The sequence below is a fragment of the Thermobia domestica genome, chromosome 7 (assembly GCF_964235325.1).
Source record: "Thermobia domestica chromosome 7, izTheDome1.hap1.1, whole genome shotgun sequence".
NCBI classification, from domain to species: domain Eukaryota; kingdom Metazoa; phylum Arthropoda; class Insecta; order Zygentoma; family Lepismatidae; genus Thermobia; species Thermobia domestica.
In genome coordinates, this window is record NC_137460.1 from 253,123,178 (window position 1) to 253,146,073 (window position 22,896).

The 22,896-nt window shown below is 35.5% G+C and overlaps 1 protein-coding gene across 4 annotated transcripts in view; it reads left to right on the forward strand.

Moving 5' to 3' along the window:
• Positions 1–313: 313 nt before the first annotated feature.
• LOC145690825 (uncharacterized) overlaps positions 314–22,896 on the forward strand; it is a 28,107-nt gene continuing 5,524 nt past the window's right edge. Inside the window, exons 1-2 of one of the 4 annotated variants that reach the window (XM_081766138.1) lie at positions 314–451; positions 10,496–11,048. In XM_081766138.1, coding sequence (XP_081622264.1) covers positions 10,564–11,048 — 485 coding nt within the window. In that variant the 5' untranslated portion in view covers positions 314–451; positions 10,496–10,563. Of the gene's footprint in view, positions 452–552; positions 807–869; positions 922–1,356; positions 1,498–10,495; positions 11,049–22,896 lie in introns of those variants that run through there. The other 3 variants (XM_081766137.1, XM_081766141.1, XM_081766139.1) reach the window with 3 other exon arrangements.

Below are 22,896 nucleotides of genomic sequence, written 5' to 3' on the forward strand. Positions count from 1 at the left end.
CCCTTGGACTTCTACAACTGACCGTATTATTTTAGAGATCAAATCGTTGGTAGCTCTACATACCACTCATGCTTGTTCTACTTTCTTTTTACTAGTGAAAAGTCACGTGGGTGTCGTGGGCAATGAATCAGCGGACAACGCTGCACGTGTTGGAAGTTTGTTTGGTCACCCGATTTCTTTCAAACTCAACCCCTCCTCTTACCGCTTCAATTCCTTCTCTCGTCATATACAACGTTGGAAACATTATAACTCCCAAAGTCCTACAGCTACTTGGTATTGGCATCAGCCTTCTCCCCTCCCCTCCTCGCCCTGGTTTCTTTCCGCCACCCTCTCCACCTTAAAAATCCGTATTTTACTCCAACTTCTTCTTCATGTCGCACCTACTCCCGTTCGCCTCTATTGCCTCCTATTCCCTCAATCCGCTGTGACTGTGGGGCGGACCTTGGTACAGGTAATCATTTGGTTTTTTCATGTCCTCTTTACTCTCTCTATCGTTCACAGTTCTACTCTCTCTTGTATGCAACTTATGGTTTGGGACCTTTCGATTTGGATTCCATTCTATTCCCCGCGCCGATTTCTCTTCTCAAATTTTATATCTTTTACCTCTCTACAAATCGCATGTTTTCCTGTAGCTCATAGTGCTCTCTCTTGACAACCGCTTATCTCTTAACTTTCAGAGAGTTTATTCTCTACCCTCTTTGACCTATCTTACCGTTTTGTTGCTACTTCTGTAAATTGCCGCTAGGTCTTATACAAGACGGAGGCAACCTGTTTGCGTCATATTTGGCGCAAGAGGAACAGGAACAGTAAGTACATTATCTAGGCATGTAGATTTTCTAATTGGTTGATTATTAACATATTAATAGTTGAGAGATCTGAGGATATCACAGAAGAGACTTCGTACCGGTGAACTAATTAGGGGTAATAGTTAAGAACAGCTACTTCTCATCTCCCATGCACGAGGATACGTCTTACTGTTGCACTACCTAAACACCCTAAGTACAAGGGCAAGAACTCAGTCTATTACCTACTTTTTAACATCCTAGATAGTCGATGAATAATTCCTGAAAGTATGGCGTTTCTCGTTCTTCCCTAAATGGGAAGTACGGCTCCTTAACTATAACCTAATTAGGACATCAATGTCCACGTCACCATTAAAGAATACTTTGTATTTATTAATATAAATGTTTAACTCTTCCCAATTAGCAACGAAAATATTGATATCTGAGTTTGGGGTTCGGTATATAGAAACAATTATTACTTTTGTGCTTTTTAGTAATAACCCAACTACTTCAACAATCTCTTCAATACAAAATCATTCTAAATTCAAAACAGTGTATTCAATATTAAACGAATTTTTCAGATATATACCTACACCACCATGAAGTATTGAAACTCTACAGAACGGGTAACCTATATCCTGTTGGAACATAATTACTTATTTCTTTAACCGTTAGTGGTTTTGTAGAGAAAAAGAAAATATACCAACGCGAGTTTGTAAGTTTTTAATTCACATTATACCGAAATATGTTCTTTATAAATATGTCTTTTTGGAGTATGTTTAGTACAAGGGGTCCAGTAGCACGTAAAAAACACAAAATTTACAGAATAAATGAATGATGCAAGTACTTAGACGTAACATAACGTAACCAAATCTAACCTAACCTAACATAAACTAACGTAAACTTACCTAATATTATAGAAATAAGCGAAATTCTATCATTTTCTGGAAAATTATGCGGGACACCTACACTAATTTAACATACACTAACCTAACCTAAACTATACTATACTAACCTAAGCTAGCCTAAACTAACATAACCTACTCTAAACTAACCGAATGTGAACAGAAATTACCAAAATTGTAACACTTTTTAGAGAAAAGAGCTGGACCCCTTCTGCTAAACATAGGCCGTCTTTTCATGTAAAATTCTAAGTTTTATTTGTAAATCTTCCAAAATTTGGTGCGCCAAACGTAAACCAGCACCAAATAAGGTAAGGGTAGTGAGGACACTCATAGGAACCAGTGCACATGGAAAATTTAATTGTAATTTTAAAAATATTTGTGAAGCATACATAGAAGAATTTTGCCCCTGTGATTTATATGATATATCTTTGAGCACTAATTTTAATTTCACAATGTGGTAACGTGAATTTATATATATTTATAAATCAAGTAAGGGTTTTACTTTACAATGTCCACTCCATCTTGTGTACTCACTCAGGAAAAAATACATTATTTTAAGAAATTATATTTATAAGTCAGGTATGGGTTTAACTTTACAATGTCCGCTCCAGCTGGTATACTCACTGAGGAAAAAAAAATACATTATTAATTTTATGAAAATGGGTCAAATTTTTCTAACCTTAACTAAACCGTTCCTACCTCTACGCTACTAATGCGCAGTTGGAGCATTTTTTTTTTTTTTTTAATTTACCCCAAGTTAGTATATCGCGTACGACAGATACTGGGTACAATCCTCTATATCCATATAAATGCTTAGTCAAGATACAATGGATAATGATATTAGGCAAATTTCCCACCGTCACTTACGGGGATCCGCCGTGCACTTAACAATGTAAGTCAAAGCCTCCCTCAACAAAAATCTCGTACAATTTTGGTTCGAACATTCGAAACCATGGGATATGGCCATGGGAAGGAACTTCGTAAGGCTCACAAAAAATAAATGAAACACATAACGTTTGAATTCCCTTGCACAGTGTTGCGCCAAACTGTATGGTAAAGAAAATGGTTACGTGAAACACGTGAGTACATTCAAATGATACCTTAAATATCGGTTCCTTCTTTTAATGGAAGATTAAATAATCACTTTGTACAAACAATAAATAACGAAATAACAACTAAAAGATAAGTAATTATAAAAAATGAAGTAAGATGACTTGTATTAATCGATATTTACATTATACGTAAACTTTAGCAAAACAAGGCAATCAAAATAAATTGAAGTATTCTCATTTATTATATTCTTTACTAATTGTATGATCACAACTTAATTTCACTAAACAAAGTAACCACGATGAGTAAAACTTACGGCACTTTTTTCATACTGAAAAAAGAAATCGCGGACGCGAAACTGCTGAGCGAATAGTTACGATTAAGTAGAATTGTTCACCACACACATCCACATTACAAGTAATCATTTATTTCCTATTACCAGTGAGGAAATAGAACTTCACCGAAGAAAATACTTCTGCATTGGTAGATTCAATCTTAGTTACATATTGGATGAGAAATAGTCGTAAAATAGTTGTATCCTCCTTAAGTGCAAATTACGTAGCTTTATCGAAGACGATCATTTTTATAATTATTTATTGGTTACTATACTTAATTATGACTAATTTATGCAAACGAGGCTTACTGATTTCACCTTTGGTATTGAATTTATCACATACCAATCATTAATTTAAAACATTCAGTGGGAAAATTTTAGGCTTGTCAATCTTGGGTAGCGTCAGAATTCCCACTACCCGGCTCATGCAAGTACTTGTCTCTTCCCAAAGAATGACAGGCGCATTGATACAAATGTAAATTAAAAATATTTCCACTAAATCAGATTAGTTTAAATCAGATTTCAATAAAGTTTAGTAATTGGCACAAAATGCATTCTCCGTATCAAAATATATTAAATAGAATGGTAAGATACGTCATAGTCCACATGAGTCAATGAGTGAGATGCGACGTGCTTTACCACCCAGTTTCTATATGAAGTAAAAACCGAACACTGACAAATTAACCAAGTAGATAGCAAAATTTACAGGAAATTTCAGGTGGTTTGAGGACCGTTTTGTTTCACCAATGTGCATTGGCTCCGGAAGCTTCAATATGATATCTTCCAATGCAATGGAAAATAAATCATCGTTGTCCCCATTAAAAATATATCCATTTTGGTCATCTTCTTCAAATATTTAACGTCATATTCATCACCCATATTTCGTTCAATTCTTGGCACAAAATATTTCTTACATTTTTCCCTACAATTTTCACTAACACATAATCGCCAATAGCAAGAGAAATATGTTCATTAACTGTCGAAAACTGATATTCCAAATCATCTGCCATGATTTCTTCAAATGAACAAATTTCATCATTCAAACTATCTTCCAACTCAAAACTTATATCATCATCGGTGCTCGAATCATAAACCAGGCTTCGTTTTCCTTTCTTATTTTGTTTAACATGTTTGGGCACTTGTTTGATGCGTTTCGGTTTACGAGACTTTGCTTCCATTATCTTTTACTTCTCTGGTGTGTCTGTGATAATTCTCGAGCGGGTTTTTCTATTGACCATTCGATGGCTTGGCCTACAATCTTCAATACTAGGATGTGGTCTTATCAATTCAGGTGTCAGTCTTGCGCCAATAGATGTAGATGTGGAAGGGTTTCTAATATCAATGCTTCTTTGTGGTAGACCTTCTGAGTGTGATATTTCTGGATGATCGTCGGATTCATTGTGAATGATTTCAGATGAAGATTCTTGTGTTTCAGCTCGATTTTCCAAAGAATTCCACTCATTATTGTTGGAGCTGTTAGCTCCTGGAATTTCAACTGAAATAAATTCATTATCTTGAAAAATATCTGTGTTCAAGGGCAAAATTCCCGTTACTTTAAAACCACTTAGTATATTCTTTGGAGTAAATGCCAATTCATATGCCGTACCCGCTAGACCCGCTACATGATAAATAGTTACACGTTTCCCTGCATTATAGGAACAATTCATCCAGTCAGCTACTCCTTTGTAATAAACAGTCTTAGGAGGACCAAAAACAGTCGCATCCAATGGCTGTAGCTTATGCGATGTATGGGGTGGTAGTGTTAATATTATTACACCTGCTTCTTTGGCTCTCTCGATGAGACGTAATGAAATATGACTATCGTGATTGTCTAGTATTAAGAGATGTGGTCGATTGCGAGGTCTCGCATATGTACTGAATTTCCAAACCATTGAAGAAACACTTCTTCGTTTGACCAACCGTTGTGAGTTGCCGCACCAGATGAACCAACATGAGCCCCTCTTAGCATCGTGTATTTAAAATGTACTCTAACTAACTAACTAACTCTATGGCCTATGGAACCCGGAGGTAAAATGCCGCGTTCACTAAAGCTCTCCAGTGACTTCTATCCTTAGCTAACTGCATCCAGTTTCTACTTTGTATTCCAATCTGCGGGATCCATCTTAATATTATCCTCCCATCTGCGCCTAGGTCTTCCTAATGGTCGTTTTCCGACTGATCTTCCAGTCAAGACTTTGAAAGCGTTTCTACTTTCTTCCATTCTAGCTACATGACCCGCCCACTTAAGCCTCCTATACTTGCCTATCCTAACAATGTTGGGTGAACCATATAAATTATGTAGTTCCTCGTTATGAAGTTTCCGCCATTTCCCATTCCCGTTCCTCTTGGGTCCGAATATTCGTCTCAGGATCTTGTTTGCAAATACTTTCAGTCTATGTTCTTCCCTCAGAGTAAGTGACCATGTTTCGTAGCCATACAGACCAACAGGCGTGATTATCGTTTTATATATCTTAAGCTTCAAATTCCTCGACAGAGTTCGCGACGACAAGAGATTTTGAACCGAATAGTAACACGAATTCCCTGCTTTTAGTCGACATTTAAATTCTCCGTGAATTTGATTTTCGTCTGTTAATATTGATCCTAGATATTTGAAAGTATCCACTTTATCAAAATTATTATTTAATATATTAACGCGTCCATAACTTGATGTATTCCGGTCCCGACGCACTTCCATGTGTTTAGTTTTCTCTGCATTTACTTCTAAACCCATGTCTCTGCAAGCGTTTAATATGATCTCTGCATTTTTTATACTGTCCTCCTATCATCCCCTATTAAATTTACATCATCAGCATATGCCATAACCTGGTGAATACCGTTCAACTCTAGGCCCTGGTTGCTATCTTTGATTTTCCTTATAGCGTACTCCAGAACGAAGTTAAATAATAATGGCGACAACGCATCTCCTTGTTTCAGGCCATTTTCAACGTGAAAGCTCGTGGACAAAAATTTCCCTACCCGGACTTTACTTTGGGATTCATTTAAACATATCTTAATTAATCTAATTAGCTTTCTCGGTATTCCAAGTTCTGTTAGAACGTTGTATAATGTTTGTCTCCTAACCGAGTCGTAAGCCTTTCTAAAATAAATAAATAGTTGATGTATCGGGGAATTTTATTCCCACTTTTTTTCGAGTATTTGGCGAATGGTAAATATTTGGTCGATAGTTGATCGATTTCGTCTAAATCCGCACTGATAATCTCAAATAATTTCATCAGCGTATGGGGTCAATCTTGCCAATAGCATGTCCGAATGCCTTGATAATTATTACAGTCAGTTTTGTCGCCTTTGTTGTGAATTGGAACAATGATTGATTCTTATCACTGTTATCACTGTAGGAAACCTTCCTTGTTCCAGATAAGGAGAATGAGGTTGTGTATCTTGTTCCACAATTTTTCGTCTCCAGCTAAAATTAACTCAGCCGGAATTTCATCTACACCCGGAGATTTGTGTTTCTTTAATTTCTTTATAGCGGTTTCTACTTCTATTCGGTTGGGTTCTGGAATATGCGGTTCTGCAGTGTGTATCTCCTTTTCTCCACGCACCGTAGTTTTTGGTGTCGTGTTAAGCAAATCGTCTAAGAAATTTTTCCATCTATTTAAGATACTATCCGTGTCAGTGAGAACTGTACCGTCAGATTTCTTTAATATACAGTGGAGTCTCGTTAATTCGATCTTGAATAATTCGAAATATTGGATAATTCGAACAGAAGTCCATTCCCCTTGAAAACTGTATTGAAAACAATAGTAAAAAGTCGTGGATAAATCGAACTTTTGAACCTAGGTTTTGGATAATTCGAAGTAAATACAGTTGAAAATTTTTAATGTTGGACAGATGTAAACAGAGAAATACAGTTTTAACGTGTTTTCAGTTATCCAGATGCAGTCATAGGAAGAGTAATACAAAGGATAAGTAGCAAATCTATGTAATGATAAAGATGAAGGTGAGTTTGGGAAGAAGTAAAGATAGAGAACGTGTGCCAACCTCATGTTGTTTCAGAATTGGTTGAAAATTTAAGATGAATTATTGATAAAGTCAACCAAATGTTATTAATATCGTATTCCACGCAATACATGAAATTCAAGATTTATTGACCGTACAAAAACAATCAAATTTAAGCAAATGAGGTTTACGACTTCTTAAAATTGAGAACAGAATATTCAAATTGTTCCTGGTGTTTAATTGTTTGGGCTATTCAATGTATGTTGTAGTGTTGTACGTAAATATATTTTCCACTGTACACGTAGTTTGAATTATGTGGAGTCAATGTCGTTTGTTAGTTTGCGGTATTCGATCATGCAAATAATAAGCTGCTTTAAAGGTAAAGTCTACACCATATGAATATGTTTTTGATGCACAGTACTTCGGTTTGTTTGTTGTTATATATGTGAAAATGAATGTCGTTGGATAATTCGAAGTTTTTTCGTGTCCCCTTGGACTTCGAATTAAAAAGAGTCCACTGTATAAGCACGAGGTTAATAGCCTTTCTTAAATTCGTCGATTCCCTTATACATGTCCTGGATGTTTCTATTTTTACTATTATCTTCAAGTTCCTTAATTTTACCTTTCAGAAAATCGCGTTTCTTTGTTCTAAAAGTTTTGGAAGTTTCCCGCCTGATATCTGCAAAATTTCATGTAGTTATTTTATTCGTGTTTTGTAGCCAGCGTAATTTTGCTTATTTCCTTTTCTCTGCTAGTTTTATGCATTCCTGGTCGAACCATGTTTTTTTGCTACGTATTTCCGCGTGTCCCAATTTTTCTTTTGCTAAAATTTTAATGCTATCTCTAATTTCAATCCAGGTATCCTCAACACTAGTGCACTCCGAATCTCTAAAGCCGAGAATGTATTCGAAGTTTCAATCTGGTATTTCTCTCTTACCTGGCTCTCTTCCAATTTCTTTAAATTCAATTTCTTCGTTTTCGGACAATGAATATTACCTTTATTCAACGATAACCTCTCTCGTATTATCGCTGCTACTAGGTAGTCGTCAGTGTCACTCTCAGCCCCTCTATACGATCGAACGTCAATTATGCTAGATTGCCTTCTTCTATTTACTAAAACGTGGTCAATTTGATTATGTGTTTTCCCGTCTGGTGATGTCCAAGTGTATTTATGAACGTCGCGATGTGGGAATTTTGTACTCTTCACGATTAGGTTTGTGGATTTTGCAAAGTTCACGAAACTTAACACAAAGAAGGGAGGAATGCTATTGCCGACACCGTTAACTGAATCAATCATAGTAATGTTGCTACCTCTTTCGGCTGAGTAGATAGAGCCAAGCTGTTTCACACCCTTTGGAGCAAATACTTTTGGTGGATTGTGCTGAGTAGATAAACCTGTCTCATCCGCATTCCAGATTTCTTGTGGGTCAAACTTGCATTTCTAAAGAGCTTCTGTGTAATTTCCAAAATACTCCGCAACCGCAGTTCTGTTAAATCCCAAAGTGCGTGACAGACTTGTTCCTTCAGGCTTTCTCAACGACACATTAGAATGGCGTCTTCTAGAGGTGCGCAGCCATCCCTCTCCAGCCATTTTGTTTCCCACATGGGAAAAGTTTTATTGGTTCGTATAGCAAACTCGTACGCTGTCTCATTCCTACTTTTGTCAAACCATGTTTCAGTCGAGCTGCTTCTATGAGTTAATTTACTAGCTGAGTTTCCTCTTCTTCGGAAAACACTTTATGGACGTCGTAATTGGGATTGTAATGAAATTCTGTGTTAGAGTTTTTAAATTTACGTACATAACGAGCAACAGCAGACTTCGATACTTTATCTTTAAGTGCAGCATGCCTTGCAGAAACACTTCTTGAACAGCTGCTTCCATACATTCTTTTGTTGGAATTGATCTATTGACACCACCTTTACTTCTAGGCATTCTTTTGTGCTGAAACAAAGCAAAGCAAAGTCATATAATTAAAGAATTGCTGTGAATATTCGTCTAACATTTTAACATAATTTCCTCAAAACTTAATTTCTGCATAGCAATATCCGTGAAATTTGTGTTCCACGTGAAACTTATCACCTTAATACAGGAATTTTCTAACATGGGTTTTTGTGCGAATAATTTTTCTGACTTCGAGTTATCAATGTTGTATTAAAATATTTTCATAGTTTTTTCTAATTTATACGCCTATAACACTCGTATATTTTGTTTGCTTGCAATCTATGGGCTATGCAGAAAACAATATTTTGGAAAATAATTCTTACTTTAAAGTGATGTACCAAGGGACAAGGAAAACACTGTCCCGTGGTACATCAAGCTATCATGTCCCTTGGTACAACAACTGTTCAATTTGTAAACAGAGGTAAATTTTAGAAAAATTAAACAAGTTAATTTTAAATTACCTGAGTGTCCAGTTAGTAAATGCATGTCCTAATTACGTTGTAGCCTTTCTCCTCCGCTTCAACTTCTGTTCAGTATGACAGAACATTCGAAACTACACAATAAAAAATTAGTTTTTGACACCCAAAATCGATTAGGCCTTCCTTCGAAGAGGTCTCGCCGCCATGTGCAATTCATTCAGTGTAGCCAAATCACACTTCCAATGATGACTTCAATTATAAAATGAAAAAAAAAAACATTTCATGAATTTAGGACGCTTTAAGCGCGTTGTTCCTTGGTACATACTGTCCCTTGGTAGAGCAACTTCCCCTATAGATACATTAAGGTTATCGTGTGCGCCATCTTCGCGAAACTCCGGTTCATTTCTGGTGGGTGGGTATTCTTAGGATCCAACTTTAACCAGTTTGCCTATATTTCATATAACTGGTACTAGAATGGACGCTATACGCAAGTGAAAGACTGAATACAGCAAAAAATCCCTCCATAAAATATTACAGTATGTCTTGAAAATGTCATTCATTTTTAAGTCTAAAATTTGTATAGCTATGCTGTCATGATTTATTTCACAAATATAGGCTAGTAATAGAGTAGAAAATATTTTTATTTTGGCTTTTTTTTATTTTTTTGCTGATGCAGCACTGATCGTACGTTTAGTATTGGTAAATTTATTTCAAGGTAAAGAGAAAACAGCAAGAATCGTACCTCGATAAAATGTAATAATGTATAAGAAAATTATAATGATATGCTAGAAAGGAAATATAGGCCTATAATATATGTAAGTTGACAAGAGAGAAAATATAAAAAAATGGAATTGGTGAGTATTTCTATATTTTTGTGTAGTTCTGTATTTTCGGCATTTAATTATATCGATATTTTGGTATGAGTAGTAGCAAAATCTTACATATTTTAAATTACTTCTTTCAGTATTTTTATATGCCTAGTCTGATCCAAAACCTTTCCACCCACTAACTAGATTTCGCCTGAAGCGGGAATAACTGTTATCTTCTTCCAACCCTCTGATGAATTTTGTTGAACCGAATAATATTTTTCTTATTCTTTTCAGATCTATTGGTTTCTCTTGAACGTTAATTGCTGAAGGTTTCAAATCTCCCACGTGAACACTATTGTGTGATGGAAATGCCTTTACGTTGTTTCAACTTTGCTTTTAATAAAATTGAAATGAAAATAGAAAACGTTCCTATTAAAGTTGAAATTAAAACAGAAAAGGAGTCATTTGAAGATTGTAGATATGAACTATGTATTAGTAACACTAATGATGATAAAGGTCCTCTTACTATAGCTTTGGAAAACAAGAAAAGAGGAAGTGGAACGGAAGGAGAGAATATCGCTTCAGAAAAGAATGAGGGTGAAACAATACCAGATGGGAAACTAACTTCGAAAGCTATATGTTTGGTGAAGCGTTTACCAACAGATGATGTACTAGTTTATGCCGAACGTTTTCCTAGTACCATCAGGCGAAGATCTTCCAATCTTTCATACATCACAGACGGGTCAAGCAGTCACATATGTGCCCCTATTGGAGATAAGAGGGATGATCGAGAGGATGTTCATGAAAATGATACTCGAAATGCTGGTAGCAGTGCGCAGGCTCTGAGGTACATTTAAAAGTGTTTATTTCATCTAGGTTACGGTTTGTTTGAATATTTCTTTTCAACTCTTGCAAAACTACGTTAGATATTATTTTTTCCTTCACCTGAAACTGTGTCATTTGAATCGCAAACATTTGATCACATATATAATGCAACTTAATGCGTTGCGTTGTAAGACGTAGGACAGTTCGGCATTGAAATAAGTATCCAAAGGTAACGGTAAACTGCATAAACCTCCTCCTTATGCCAGGCCTAGAGGTTTAAGACTGAGTACTGACACGCTTCTGACTCATGTCAATATTAGGTAATACGTTTCCTACTATATGGGAACAGTACGTCGCCGAATTATTTATATCTCCTCTCTCACTAAAAATATATTTTTTGTATAAAAAAACACATTTTAGTATTCATTTATTTATTGGTTCTGAAACCGTAGCATTATTTTATGTACAAAACATCTTAGTAATTAAAAATAATGAATATAGATGACACAAAAAATTGTAGATATTTAGAAAATATATAACGATACAGAACATTTTAAATTATAGTAATTGCTGTTAGGTTCATGTATGTTGTATCACGAACGAACTCTCACTAGACTAACCAGAAATTCAGCTTTTTCTCTTCTGCAAGTAGCTTATTATATGGTTTATTTAATTCACTGGTAGAAGTTCCTGTCTCAGAACATTAAATCTTAAGATGGAGTGTCTTGTTTTATGAACTTCTACCGCGGGAAAAGATTATATAAAAAAGGATTTTTTCTTTGACATTTGCAGGCAAAATAATATGTTCCCTTAAAGAAAGCTTTCGTCTGTTCTTTGAACACTGATTATGTTATGGGGTCAAGGATGCTCACTAGAAGAGTGATCACCCCGGGCCAAGGATACTCACTGGAAGAGTGATCACCCCTGGCATCTGGGCTACTGGTTTTGTCCCAAATTATGATAGTTTCCTTGGCGTTTTTGAGGTACTCACGAACATTGAAAACGTGCTTCTCACTTTCTTCGTTGCACTATTATAATGCGTTTCGTCTTTTCCCTTAGCCTGGGTTCATAAACATAGGATGTTTAAATGAACCATTGTACAAATAAATGTTGACAGTTAAATTGCCCATGTATGATAAAAATTGGATTAAAATCGATAGGACTCAATAACATTATAAATAAAAAGTACTAATGAATACTTAACTATTCTCTTTCGATTTTTTGAAGCAAATACATTGCTTCGATACTTCATTTTACTTAGGTATAAACAAAATTACCTGTTCTGTAAAGAAAGATTATCAAATAAAACTTTAGGATTTTTTCTTTGTTTTTAATGATAAGCAGTTACATAACTGTTTAATGAGAAACTTTGAAAACTGTGCTTTGTAATTGTTTTATAAAATGGCAGGCAAACACTCTATTAATATAATGTGTGCTGTGGTACGTTTATTAAGCAAGTAAGCATTAAGTTATTTGAATGATTGGCAGTAAGAAATTGATTAACTCAAAATTTTAAGATTTTCAACTAAGGAATTCAGTTGCATTTTGAAGAATGTTTGTTGGATACCTGTTCCTCGTGAGACATTTATACCGTTGTTTATTAGAAGTAGATTTATGCATAATTAGATAATGCAATGTTTTTTTTTTATTCTATTGTACACTTCTAGAATTTCAGTTTTCTGTAGCTCAAGATCATAAGATTTATATCGGGATTATGTGCAGTATTTTTGAGACAAAGCTTACAACTAACAAGGGAAGAGAGGGAGATTATATATCAAAGTGGAAGATTGTTTATACGCCAATCGAAAGCACTAATGACGCCTAATATGAAACTGTAATAAAAAATTTCCGAATACATATACTGTGCGAGTTATATGAATATATAGGGTGTCCAGAAAATCCGTTTTCACCCCTTGAATCGCAAACGGTGAGAGAAATGCCAAAACAGGGAAACACGTGTCTGGTCATTTTGAAAGTACAACGTATCAAAACAAAAAGCGTTGTCCCAGAGCCACTCGTAGGGTCACAAGTGAGGTCCAATTCAAAAATTGCAAATTGTCAGGGGGTCAACTAGCATATCGTTAAAAACCTGTTCGGAAATGAAAGAACACGTAATAGGTCTCGACTGTATAAAATTACCCTGTGCAAAATGGCGGACGGTCAAAATATCAGCAAAAACGTCATTGTAAAGTTTATGGGCACCCGAAAAAAACTGAAACGGTGAGACAGATGTCAAGACAGGAAATCGTGTGTGTCATCATTTCAAAAGAAAAATGCCTGAAATGTCCTCCAGAGTCCCAGATGCGGTTCTACTCAAAATTTTCAAATGGCAAGGGAGGTTAAGTAGCATATCGTTGGAAAGCTGTTGTTAATTGAAAGTAGATGAAACAAGTCTGGACGATCATTGATAACACTGTGCAAACATCTTGTTTCTTAGTTATTCTTTCTATGGTCGTTTTTTTTTTCACTTTAATTCTTGTACTCAACGGAAAGAAAGGAAACGCACCCTGGTTTGAGATTCTGCTCTTTGGACCCACTAATGTCTAAATAAATGAATAAACAAAGAAATATAATAAAATAAAATTAAGAAATAATGAAAACAAAAGAATTAACATTTGACATCTTTGAGTATAAAACTGACTAGTTAACATATGGTGTAGAATAGTTCTGCCGACGTTCCAAAATTTATGTGGGTGCATATCAATCGCGGAGGTATTATATGTTTTCAGGGGAGTCTCGATATTTTTTATTGATTTCTTTTAGTTTAAATCTTTTATGAACACTGTCATAAAGGGTTGTGCTCGATTCTATTCACAGTATAGTTCCATTCTTATTGTAGGGGCTGTGTTGCTTGGTTGCCTTTTACAAACACATTTCGAATAAACAATTATGTATTAGAAGTTAGAAATTTTAACTTCCATCTCAATGTTTTAATTGCTTTTTAGATAATGGCAAGTGAGAAATATTTGATTTTGTTTCTCTCAAACTAAAAATTTTTATGGGTGTGGTGGACCCACAAAATTATTTGTGTGGGTGCTGGAGCCCTGGAGCACCCGCGTAGTAGGGGCGCAAGTAGTACTTATGCTAGTCTGGATTATCAACTATAAAATGATTCAAACAAAAAAATTTTTGCACCAGGTACCGTGGATACGTACAAACGTCTCATAATGACAAAAGTTACCATTACAAAATGGAAATCGAATGCGCTCGGAGAATCGAAATGAGGATTCAATTTTGACCGGCCGCCATTCCGCATAGGGCAATTTTAGAGAATCGGTACTTGTTCAGTCTTCTTTCATTTCCCTACAGCTTTCCAACAATATGCTACTTGATCTCCCTTGCCATTTGAAAATTTTGAGTACGACCCCGTCTGGGACACTGTGGAGGACCGTGGGACAAATATTTTTTTACATTAGATCGTTGCACTTCTAAATTGATAACACACGTGTTTCCCAATTTTGACATCCGTCTCACCGTTTCAGATATATTGGGGTGGTCATAGACTTGTCAATGACGTTTTTACTGACATTTTGACCAGCCGCCATTTTGCACAGGATAATTTTATAGAGTCGAGACCTATTCCGTTTTCTTTCACTTCCCTACAGGTTTCCAACGATATGCTACTTGACCCCATTACCATTTGGAATTGTTGAGTTAGACCTCGACTGGAACCCTGCGAGTGGCCCTGGGACATCACTTTTTGCTTTGACTCATGGTACTTTTAAAATGATCATACACATGTTTTCCAGTTTTAGCATCTATCTCACCGTTTCCCATTCTAGAGCTGGAAACGGACTTTCTGAAAACCCTGTATGTTGATATAACTCGCACAAAGATGTATTCGGAAAAATTTTATTACAGTTTCATAGTAGGTGTCACTAGTGCTTTCGATTGGTGTATAAACCATCTTCCACTTCGATATATAATCTCCCTTTTTTCCCTTGTAAGAAGAGTACCTGCGACCTATGCGTGCAATGGCAAAAAAAAATAGACGACTTCCGATAGAAAGTGCGAGATAAAATGGAGAATGAAGAAGAACGAAAATATTTAACTCTTTCAACTACAATGAGTGACTTAAGTAGGAAATGACTTCTTCACTTTACCCTCACTAAAACTTTGCTTTACGCAGTTTAGGCTCTTACTTTTAGGCAAGATACTGCTTATATCATAATGGCTAGATCTACAGTTACTGTAGAGGAAATGTACGCTTTGGAATTAGCCATAGAGATTCACAATGATTAGCAACGAAATGTCAACGTTCTTCGTGTTTTCTTCCTTTCAACCACGTAAAATTGAATTCAATCATTTGTTACATTTAAATAAACACACATAAGAAATGCTTATATATAATGCTCGTGTTAACAAGTGTTTCTTAGTCGTCGAACATAGTAGGTGACTGTTGACCACAGTGCTTGCGAAGAGTGATAGGTCATAGTAGTTCACTAAGTGTTGAAGTACATAGTGGATCGTGGTGTGAAGTTGTGAGTGTTGCACGGGAGAAGCTTTTATTGATTCACGCTTTTCGGATACACGCTTCACATTTTTAAATATGTAATGTTTGACATTTTTTAAACATTTTATTTATGTCCGATTAAACGATTCAATAGAAACATAATACTAATCTTACACGTTCCAGTCGTGATGAGTAATGTCTAATGTTAACTTTCTCACCGATAGTTCAGATAAAAATCCTGAACTTCTTACATTGGGACGTTTTAAGTTCCTCTCTAGTGGGGTTGGTTATTAGCATTTTATAAATGGCACTTTGCTGGATTCACTAATATCTAATTGAGCTTGTAATCCACCTATACATAACACAATACTAACCTTATGTGTTCCAGCCCTGATGATTTCTTACTGCTAAAAGTAGATAGTAATACTTGAACGCGTAGGATTATGTATTAACCCTTTGGGGATCATATGGTACATTTTGTGCCATGCGCGTTTTTCATGGTATATTGCGTTATTTCTCTTCTATTTGAGCTTTTTCGTCCGTTTTTTTCTTTTTTTTTCAAGTCCAGAGACATTGTAGAAGACATTACGTATGGCTTCAGACCGTCCTGCGTCCAGACAATGGAGGTGATGACGTCATAATTTTGAAATATAAATTTTCTCTTATGAAGCCTATGTTCATTATTTTTTGGCGGGCTTATTTTTTCACGTAGAAGATTTAAATTTTGCACAAATATTCAGTCCACCGCGTAGTATTTACCAGATTGTTTGTTCCGATGTCAGTCTTAAAACGGGGGGAACCAGAGGGGCAAAGGGTTAAAAAAGGATAATTTTACCCCAAAAATCCCGTTTCTCGTCATTTTCCCGCCTCACATACATGATAGGGACACACGAGTCATACCGTCTCAAAGGCAGTTCCATTCTGAATAGAATGACGGTCGAATTATTATCCTAGGGTAATTAGGGATGTCTCAGGGAATTTTTAAAAAATATACTTCTATATAGGGAAAAATGGGACAAGGTCGGTTTATTTTTTTTTTTTTTTGCGGACTTACTTTTGCACCTAGAAGATTGAAATTTTGCATAAACATTCAGGCCACCTAGTAGTATTTACCAGATTTTTTCAGATCTCTGCCTTGTAACATGAGGAGTTCCAGAGGCGAAGAAAGTTGAAAAAAGGGATTTTTAGACCCAGAATATCCCGTTTTTCGTGATTTTCCCGCCAAAAATACATGATGGAGACACGTGAGTCATACCGTCTGAAAGGCAGTTCTATTCTGAAGACAATGACGGTCGAATTATTATTCTAGGGTAATTAGGGCCGTCTCAGTGATTTTTTTTATCAAAATATACTTCTGTATATGGTAAAAATGGGGCATGGTCGGCACATTTCTTTTGGCGGGCCTATTTTTTCACGTAGAAGATTGAAATTTTGCATAAACATTCAGTCCACCGAGTAGTATTTACCAGATTTTTTCCGATTTCTGCGTAAAAACAGGGGGGTCCACAGGGTCAAAAGTTGAAAAAAGGATTTTTAGACCAAAAAATCCCTTTCTTCGGGATTTTCCCGCCTTGCATACATGATAGAGACACGTGAGTCATACCGTCTGAAAGTCAGTTCTATTCTGAAGAGAATGATGGGCGAAACATGACCCTAGGGTAATTAGGGATGTCTCAGGAATTCTTTTTCCCTGAAATCATGGTGTTTTGCGGTAATTTTGGGCATTGTGGGAATTCCTGATAAAATTTCTCCCGCCCTTACTATTCAAGATGGAAACTTGAAATTTGGTACACGCATTTAGTTTACCCAGTACTATTTATCACATTTTTTGGAGGTCTCTACGTTTACACGGGGGGGCAGGGGGCCCAATGTTGGACAAAATATTTTCCCTTTCAAAAGTTTCCCTTCGACATCAATTTTCCCTCTCCTGGTATACGGTATGGGCAAGCAAGTGATACCATTTGAAAGCCAGCTCTATTCTGAAGAGAATGAGGTATGAACCATGATCCTAGGATAAATAGTGACGATGCAGTAGCTGCTTGACTGAAAGTCTAAAAAATAGCCCAAAAAGCCATGATCCGGAAAGGGTTAAGTATTCCACCGTCTAATAGTTCTACGGCTAATGAAATGTTTTTCTCTATTTTGGTTCCACGTTTCTCGATCTTGAGTATCCTCTTTTAATTCCCGATATTATAATTTTAATTTCATCGATCCGTTGTGTTCTGCTTATTTGTACTTCTCTTTTCCCTTCCATTTTTCTTTGTGTGGTGGTATGAAGACGAAAATTTCTCTACAAGATCTGTTCAAATCAATTGGACTTCGTACGTGGGATGCCGGCTAATTGTGCCAAATTTAGAAAGTGTGTTATACCTACGATTCGTTATTATAACATATGAGAAATTGTTTAGAATTTGAAATTTTATTTTTGTGCAATTTTGCATACAAGACCTTGCGCAGAAATGCAATAAATTGTTCTGTATTCTGCGTCTCAGTGTATTTCTGTGACTCCGAATTCCAAAAATATATTTATTACGCAGGAAATATGTATTATGTTTTGGTTTTCAAATGTTTAGTTTCTTCAATATTAATTGTAATCATAAAAATTTCTGTACCCTAATTTTTCTCTATTTATTTAGCTTTCTTCTCGTTCATCTCATTATTTTTAGTCCTGAGCCAAATATTTTAACTTGGTGAACTTCACTATATTATTGTTATTATTACTATTATTATTATTATTATTATTATTATTATTATTATTATTATTATTATTATTATTATTACTATTAAAATATTAGTAGTATTACTTACATCAATATTTATGATGATGCTTCTCTCAAGTCGTTACCATATACTTATTTTACCCGTTTATTATGAAATAAGTTTCCTAACACGAGAAAAATATGTTTTAATTTTTGTTGTAGTGACACTTTTAGCTCCGGAGGTAGAACCACGTTATAAGTACAGAAGTTCTTAGTTATTCACCAATAAGTGTAGAAATCTAAATAACTCAAATATTATATCGCTTCTATTAATATTCAGTTCTTCTGAAAGTCAATAGCGAACATAAAGGTGAGATTATTATATCATATTGTGTTCAACTTAATAAATAAATAATAAGTTATTCATGCACAGACATAATTTTTACTTCAGTCAAATGAGATTTTAAAGGACGCGTGATTATCTACTGCATATGAACTCGAGATCGTATTAACGTTCAAGATTGACTATAAAGGAAGTGATTATTCATAATGGAGCACATACAATGTCTTATAAACAGTTGGTCCCAGATATATATATATATATATATATATATATATATATATATATATATATATATATATATAAAGATTTTGAGGTTCATACTGTAAATAACTCGTGAACACAAGATGGAGTAATTTAAAGTAGCATTAAGTAAATTCGAGAAAATATATATGTAAGAAAATTCTTACAGATGACGAAAAATAAACACAATGCTGAACAAGACTGCATTTATATATAAAAACACATTTGCACGTGACGTTTTGATCTTCTAGCCAAGATCCTCATCAGACGTACGTGTAAGTGTGTTTTATATTAAATAAGTACAGTCTTGTTTAGCAGTGTGTTAATTTTTCTGATATTATTTGCAAGACGTATGACTATGATTGTGTGTCAGATATAAGGAATGTAAGTAGCTTACTTTGGCCTGTAAGCATGATTGATACCTTTATATCCGGTGACAAACTTTGTTTACAATCCAACACAGGGACATTTATCCAAAATTTTAAATTTTGTTGAGATGTGCAAAAACATACTCTGCCATACACATGATTGGAGTGTGGATATTGAGTTAGTGAAAAATATAAGCAATATGAATAAACAAGTATGTAAGGTAACTCAACAATTATCCCAACGTATTGCTGAAACGAGAAAGCATATCAAAAAGTTAAAACATGTGTAACAAGGCAACTTCAAAAATTGTGTAGATGAAGATATCGAAAAGATAGGAAAGGTAAATAATGACATTACAATTATGCAACAAAAATTAACGAGTTGGAGCAAATGATTAAGTACTATCACGAAAAGTATAGAAGACCTTGAAATTTATTGGGATAGTGCAAACGTGCGTACATCTAGTAATGATGAGAAAGTGAACTGTGGCGAAGTGAACAGTGCAAATCGTGTTGTGATTCAAGAGGGATACTGCGGTTTTGATTATTGTAGAGTAGGCAAAGGGATCAATAACAGTATAAAATAATTTTACTACTCGGATCAACGTGTGATACCTTCAAAGAACACCCGTTGTCAAGCCAGACCTTCACAAAACAGCAATGCAGAGGAAGGACGATGCAGAGGTCACCAGAAAAGAAAGAAGGAAAAGAATTTGCATGTATTTTCTTTTTAACATATGGGAGATTCTGGAAAAGAGACGAATGCTAATTACATGCATTATGGGACTGCAAGTGACACAGACGTCATACCAGTGCTGGATGAGATATGTCTTCGTATTAAGAGAAGCGGATTGCCAGTTAACCTGACTGAAATAGAGCACTTCACAAGATTTAATGGACAACCCAATAGACCTCAAGTGCCGACTTCGTTGGCGAGAGATGAAGCTGCATTATGATTTTGTCTCGTCAACAATTACTTCGAATAACGTGCCAAATATTTGATGGCTCGGCGAGAAGTTGGTTCAAATTATAAATGAAACCTTTCTCCTCATATCAGAAGTTAGAGAATGCATTGAAGGAGACGTTTCTATCTTTCCAGGTCGTGGCAGGTAAATTGACTGTATGCAGGAATTAGCATTTCAACCTTCGCAAGTATCCTACTGTTAAGGAATTTGCTACACACAAATTCCAGCAATTGCAAAAATTATGTCCGAATAGTCCCGAAGTTTATATTCTCTCGGATTCATGAAAGCCTTATCTTTTAAATACAGAGAGGTCTTGTCACCGGTATATTTCTTTCCGGGAGCGAGTAGTGTCTCTTGGAATGTCGAAGGAATAAGGAAGTTGATACAGGTGAAAAAAGGTATCAGGCGATATACAAAAATAAGGTAAATCGAGAAATTCTTTAGCAAGATGTAAGGCCTCATGAGACAAACATGGGATCAAGGCCACAGGAGACGATCTCCGTGTAATCGTAGAGAGAAGCAGGATGGAAAAAGAAAATAGGAAAACGCAACTGGAAGCCGAGCATCTGATCAAGAAGATCCAGTAAGGAATCAACAAGGGAGACAATCAACCCAACCCTGTGATATAGGCCCAAATAAGAGTCCCGTTGTCGCATAGCGTTTCGAACATCCAACAGCAACGATTACACAAAGTAATGATCAGGCTTGCTCAGAACCTAACCGTCGATCGGTAAACTATTAAAACGCAACGATAGTGGTCTATATCGACAGCGTGTGGAAGAGGATAGGACGAAGGCACCTCATTTGTTCTGCCCACACCCCAAAGGAAGTAATAGGGGATCGCAATGATGTAGAAGATGAAAAAATAAATGAAAATATTATTCATAATATAAGTACACACTCGACAAGCATGATTAAGATTTCCATAAACGGAGTTTAGTACCAATGTCTATTTGCCAGTGGCACAGAAAGTATCTTATATTTTGGGATGCATAGATTCGCGCTAGGTACGATGTGACGCACTCTTGATTGTTGAGTCAGCGATGTATCATTGCTCGATTTTGCAAGGAAGGCGAAGTGATTGTTAGGCCAGTTTGAGATATTGGTCTCAGTGGCTGATGTTCAAATTAACGTCAGGGTATTTGGCGTACCTTCGTTGGGTATAGAGATTTTCTTAGGCATTGATGTACTGAAAAAATTAGTCGCTGTATTGAATTTCAGTGATCCAACTGTTAGATTTTAAGGACAGGATGTGAGCAAAATAGTCCGTAAGCTCCTTTTTCCAGAAAAACTACTGAAAGAAATATTGAATTCAAAGAAATGTTCCAAGATCATCATGGACGATGTAATAAATTTACATAAAGACGGAGGTGAATACACAAGATTGCACAGCTAAAAAAAAAAAATCTTATTTCACTTAAGTATCTACTTCAATATAGAGAAGAAATAAAAAAAATGTATAAAGCTGGAATTTTACAACCAAGTATATCTACATATTCAGTCTAGCTGGACATTAGTCGTTCCAAAAAAAAAGTACGTACAAAATCAGAATATGTTGGGATATGAGAGGAATTAATTAGCATTTCTGATTGAGACAGTTAAAGGAAGAAGCGATTGATAACATATTTAGTAAAACTAGGTATCGCAAGTTTCAGTTGCAATTGCATTCTATTCATAGTTATCATGCAATCCCATTACACCCTGGTTCGCGACAATTCACTTTTGATGGCAAACTATGGAAATTTACGGTTGTGCCGTACGGATATATCAGTGCAACCGGTTACGGAACTTGAAAGAATACTGCCAAAGGATTTGCTAAATACGTAGATTACATATGTTTAGCTGATCGCACCTTTGATTGACATATACAATTGAAAAGGTTACTTGCAAGTCTGAAAGAAGCCAATATTAACATCAGTCTTAAGAAGTCAGGTATATGTCGTTCAACTCGGAAGTTCCTTGCATACAATAAGGAAGTTTCTACACCAGTCAGAACGGCGATAATATCATTGACGTTTTAAAATAAATAGTTGGTAGTGATGGAAGTTCCAACCTTGACAAGAAATTTCCCTCGGTCGAAAGAGGGAGTGTTCAGAAAACATTGTCGCAACCAAGACAAAGGATAGGTGTGACAAATGTAAATATATACTCATCATCTATTAACATCAGAAGTCATCATTTGTATTTGTGTTCAACTAATAGTGGACTTTATGAATATACTATTTAGTGATATGATATTGTGTGTGAGAAACAAATATTTGAATAAGGTGAAGTGCATCACTTGTTTCGTAAGGTAAGTGCACGCCGACATAGTGGTATCAAGTACATCCAATAATATAACCGTCAGTATAAGTAAATAATAAGAGTTCAAATATTAAGTGGACGTTCTATATGTTGTGTAAAAGTGATAGTATGTATGCCGATATTTGTTCTTATCAATAATCATCGATTTGTCCCGTTTATTGCTACAGTCAATAGTAGAGCTAATTAAATTAATGATATTAAAACCATTTCACAGTAAAATTGTTATATGTACAATTAAATATCATGTGGATGAATACCTTTTTTATATTCACAATATTGTTGTATAAGAAAAGGTATTCAAGTCAATATTAACTCATATCGGAATTTTAAAAATGGCGCCCACGGACCACACTACACTATTCTGTACCACAGGTCAACATAAAGCGAAAATGCTATATGATTTGGAGTCCTTCAGCCGCTAAGGAAATCTGAAAATTTACTACGTGGCAACATTGTACATTAAGTTTGAAACATTAGCAGCTACTGTACGGATTCTTT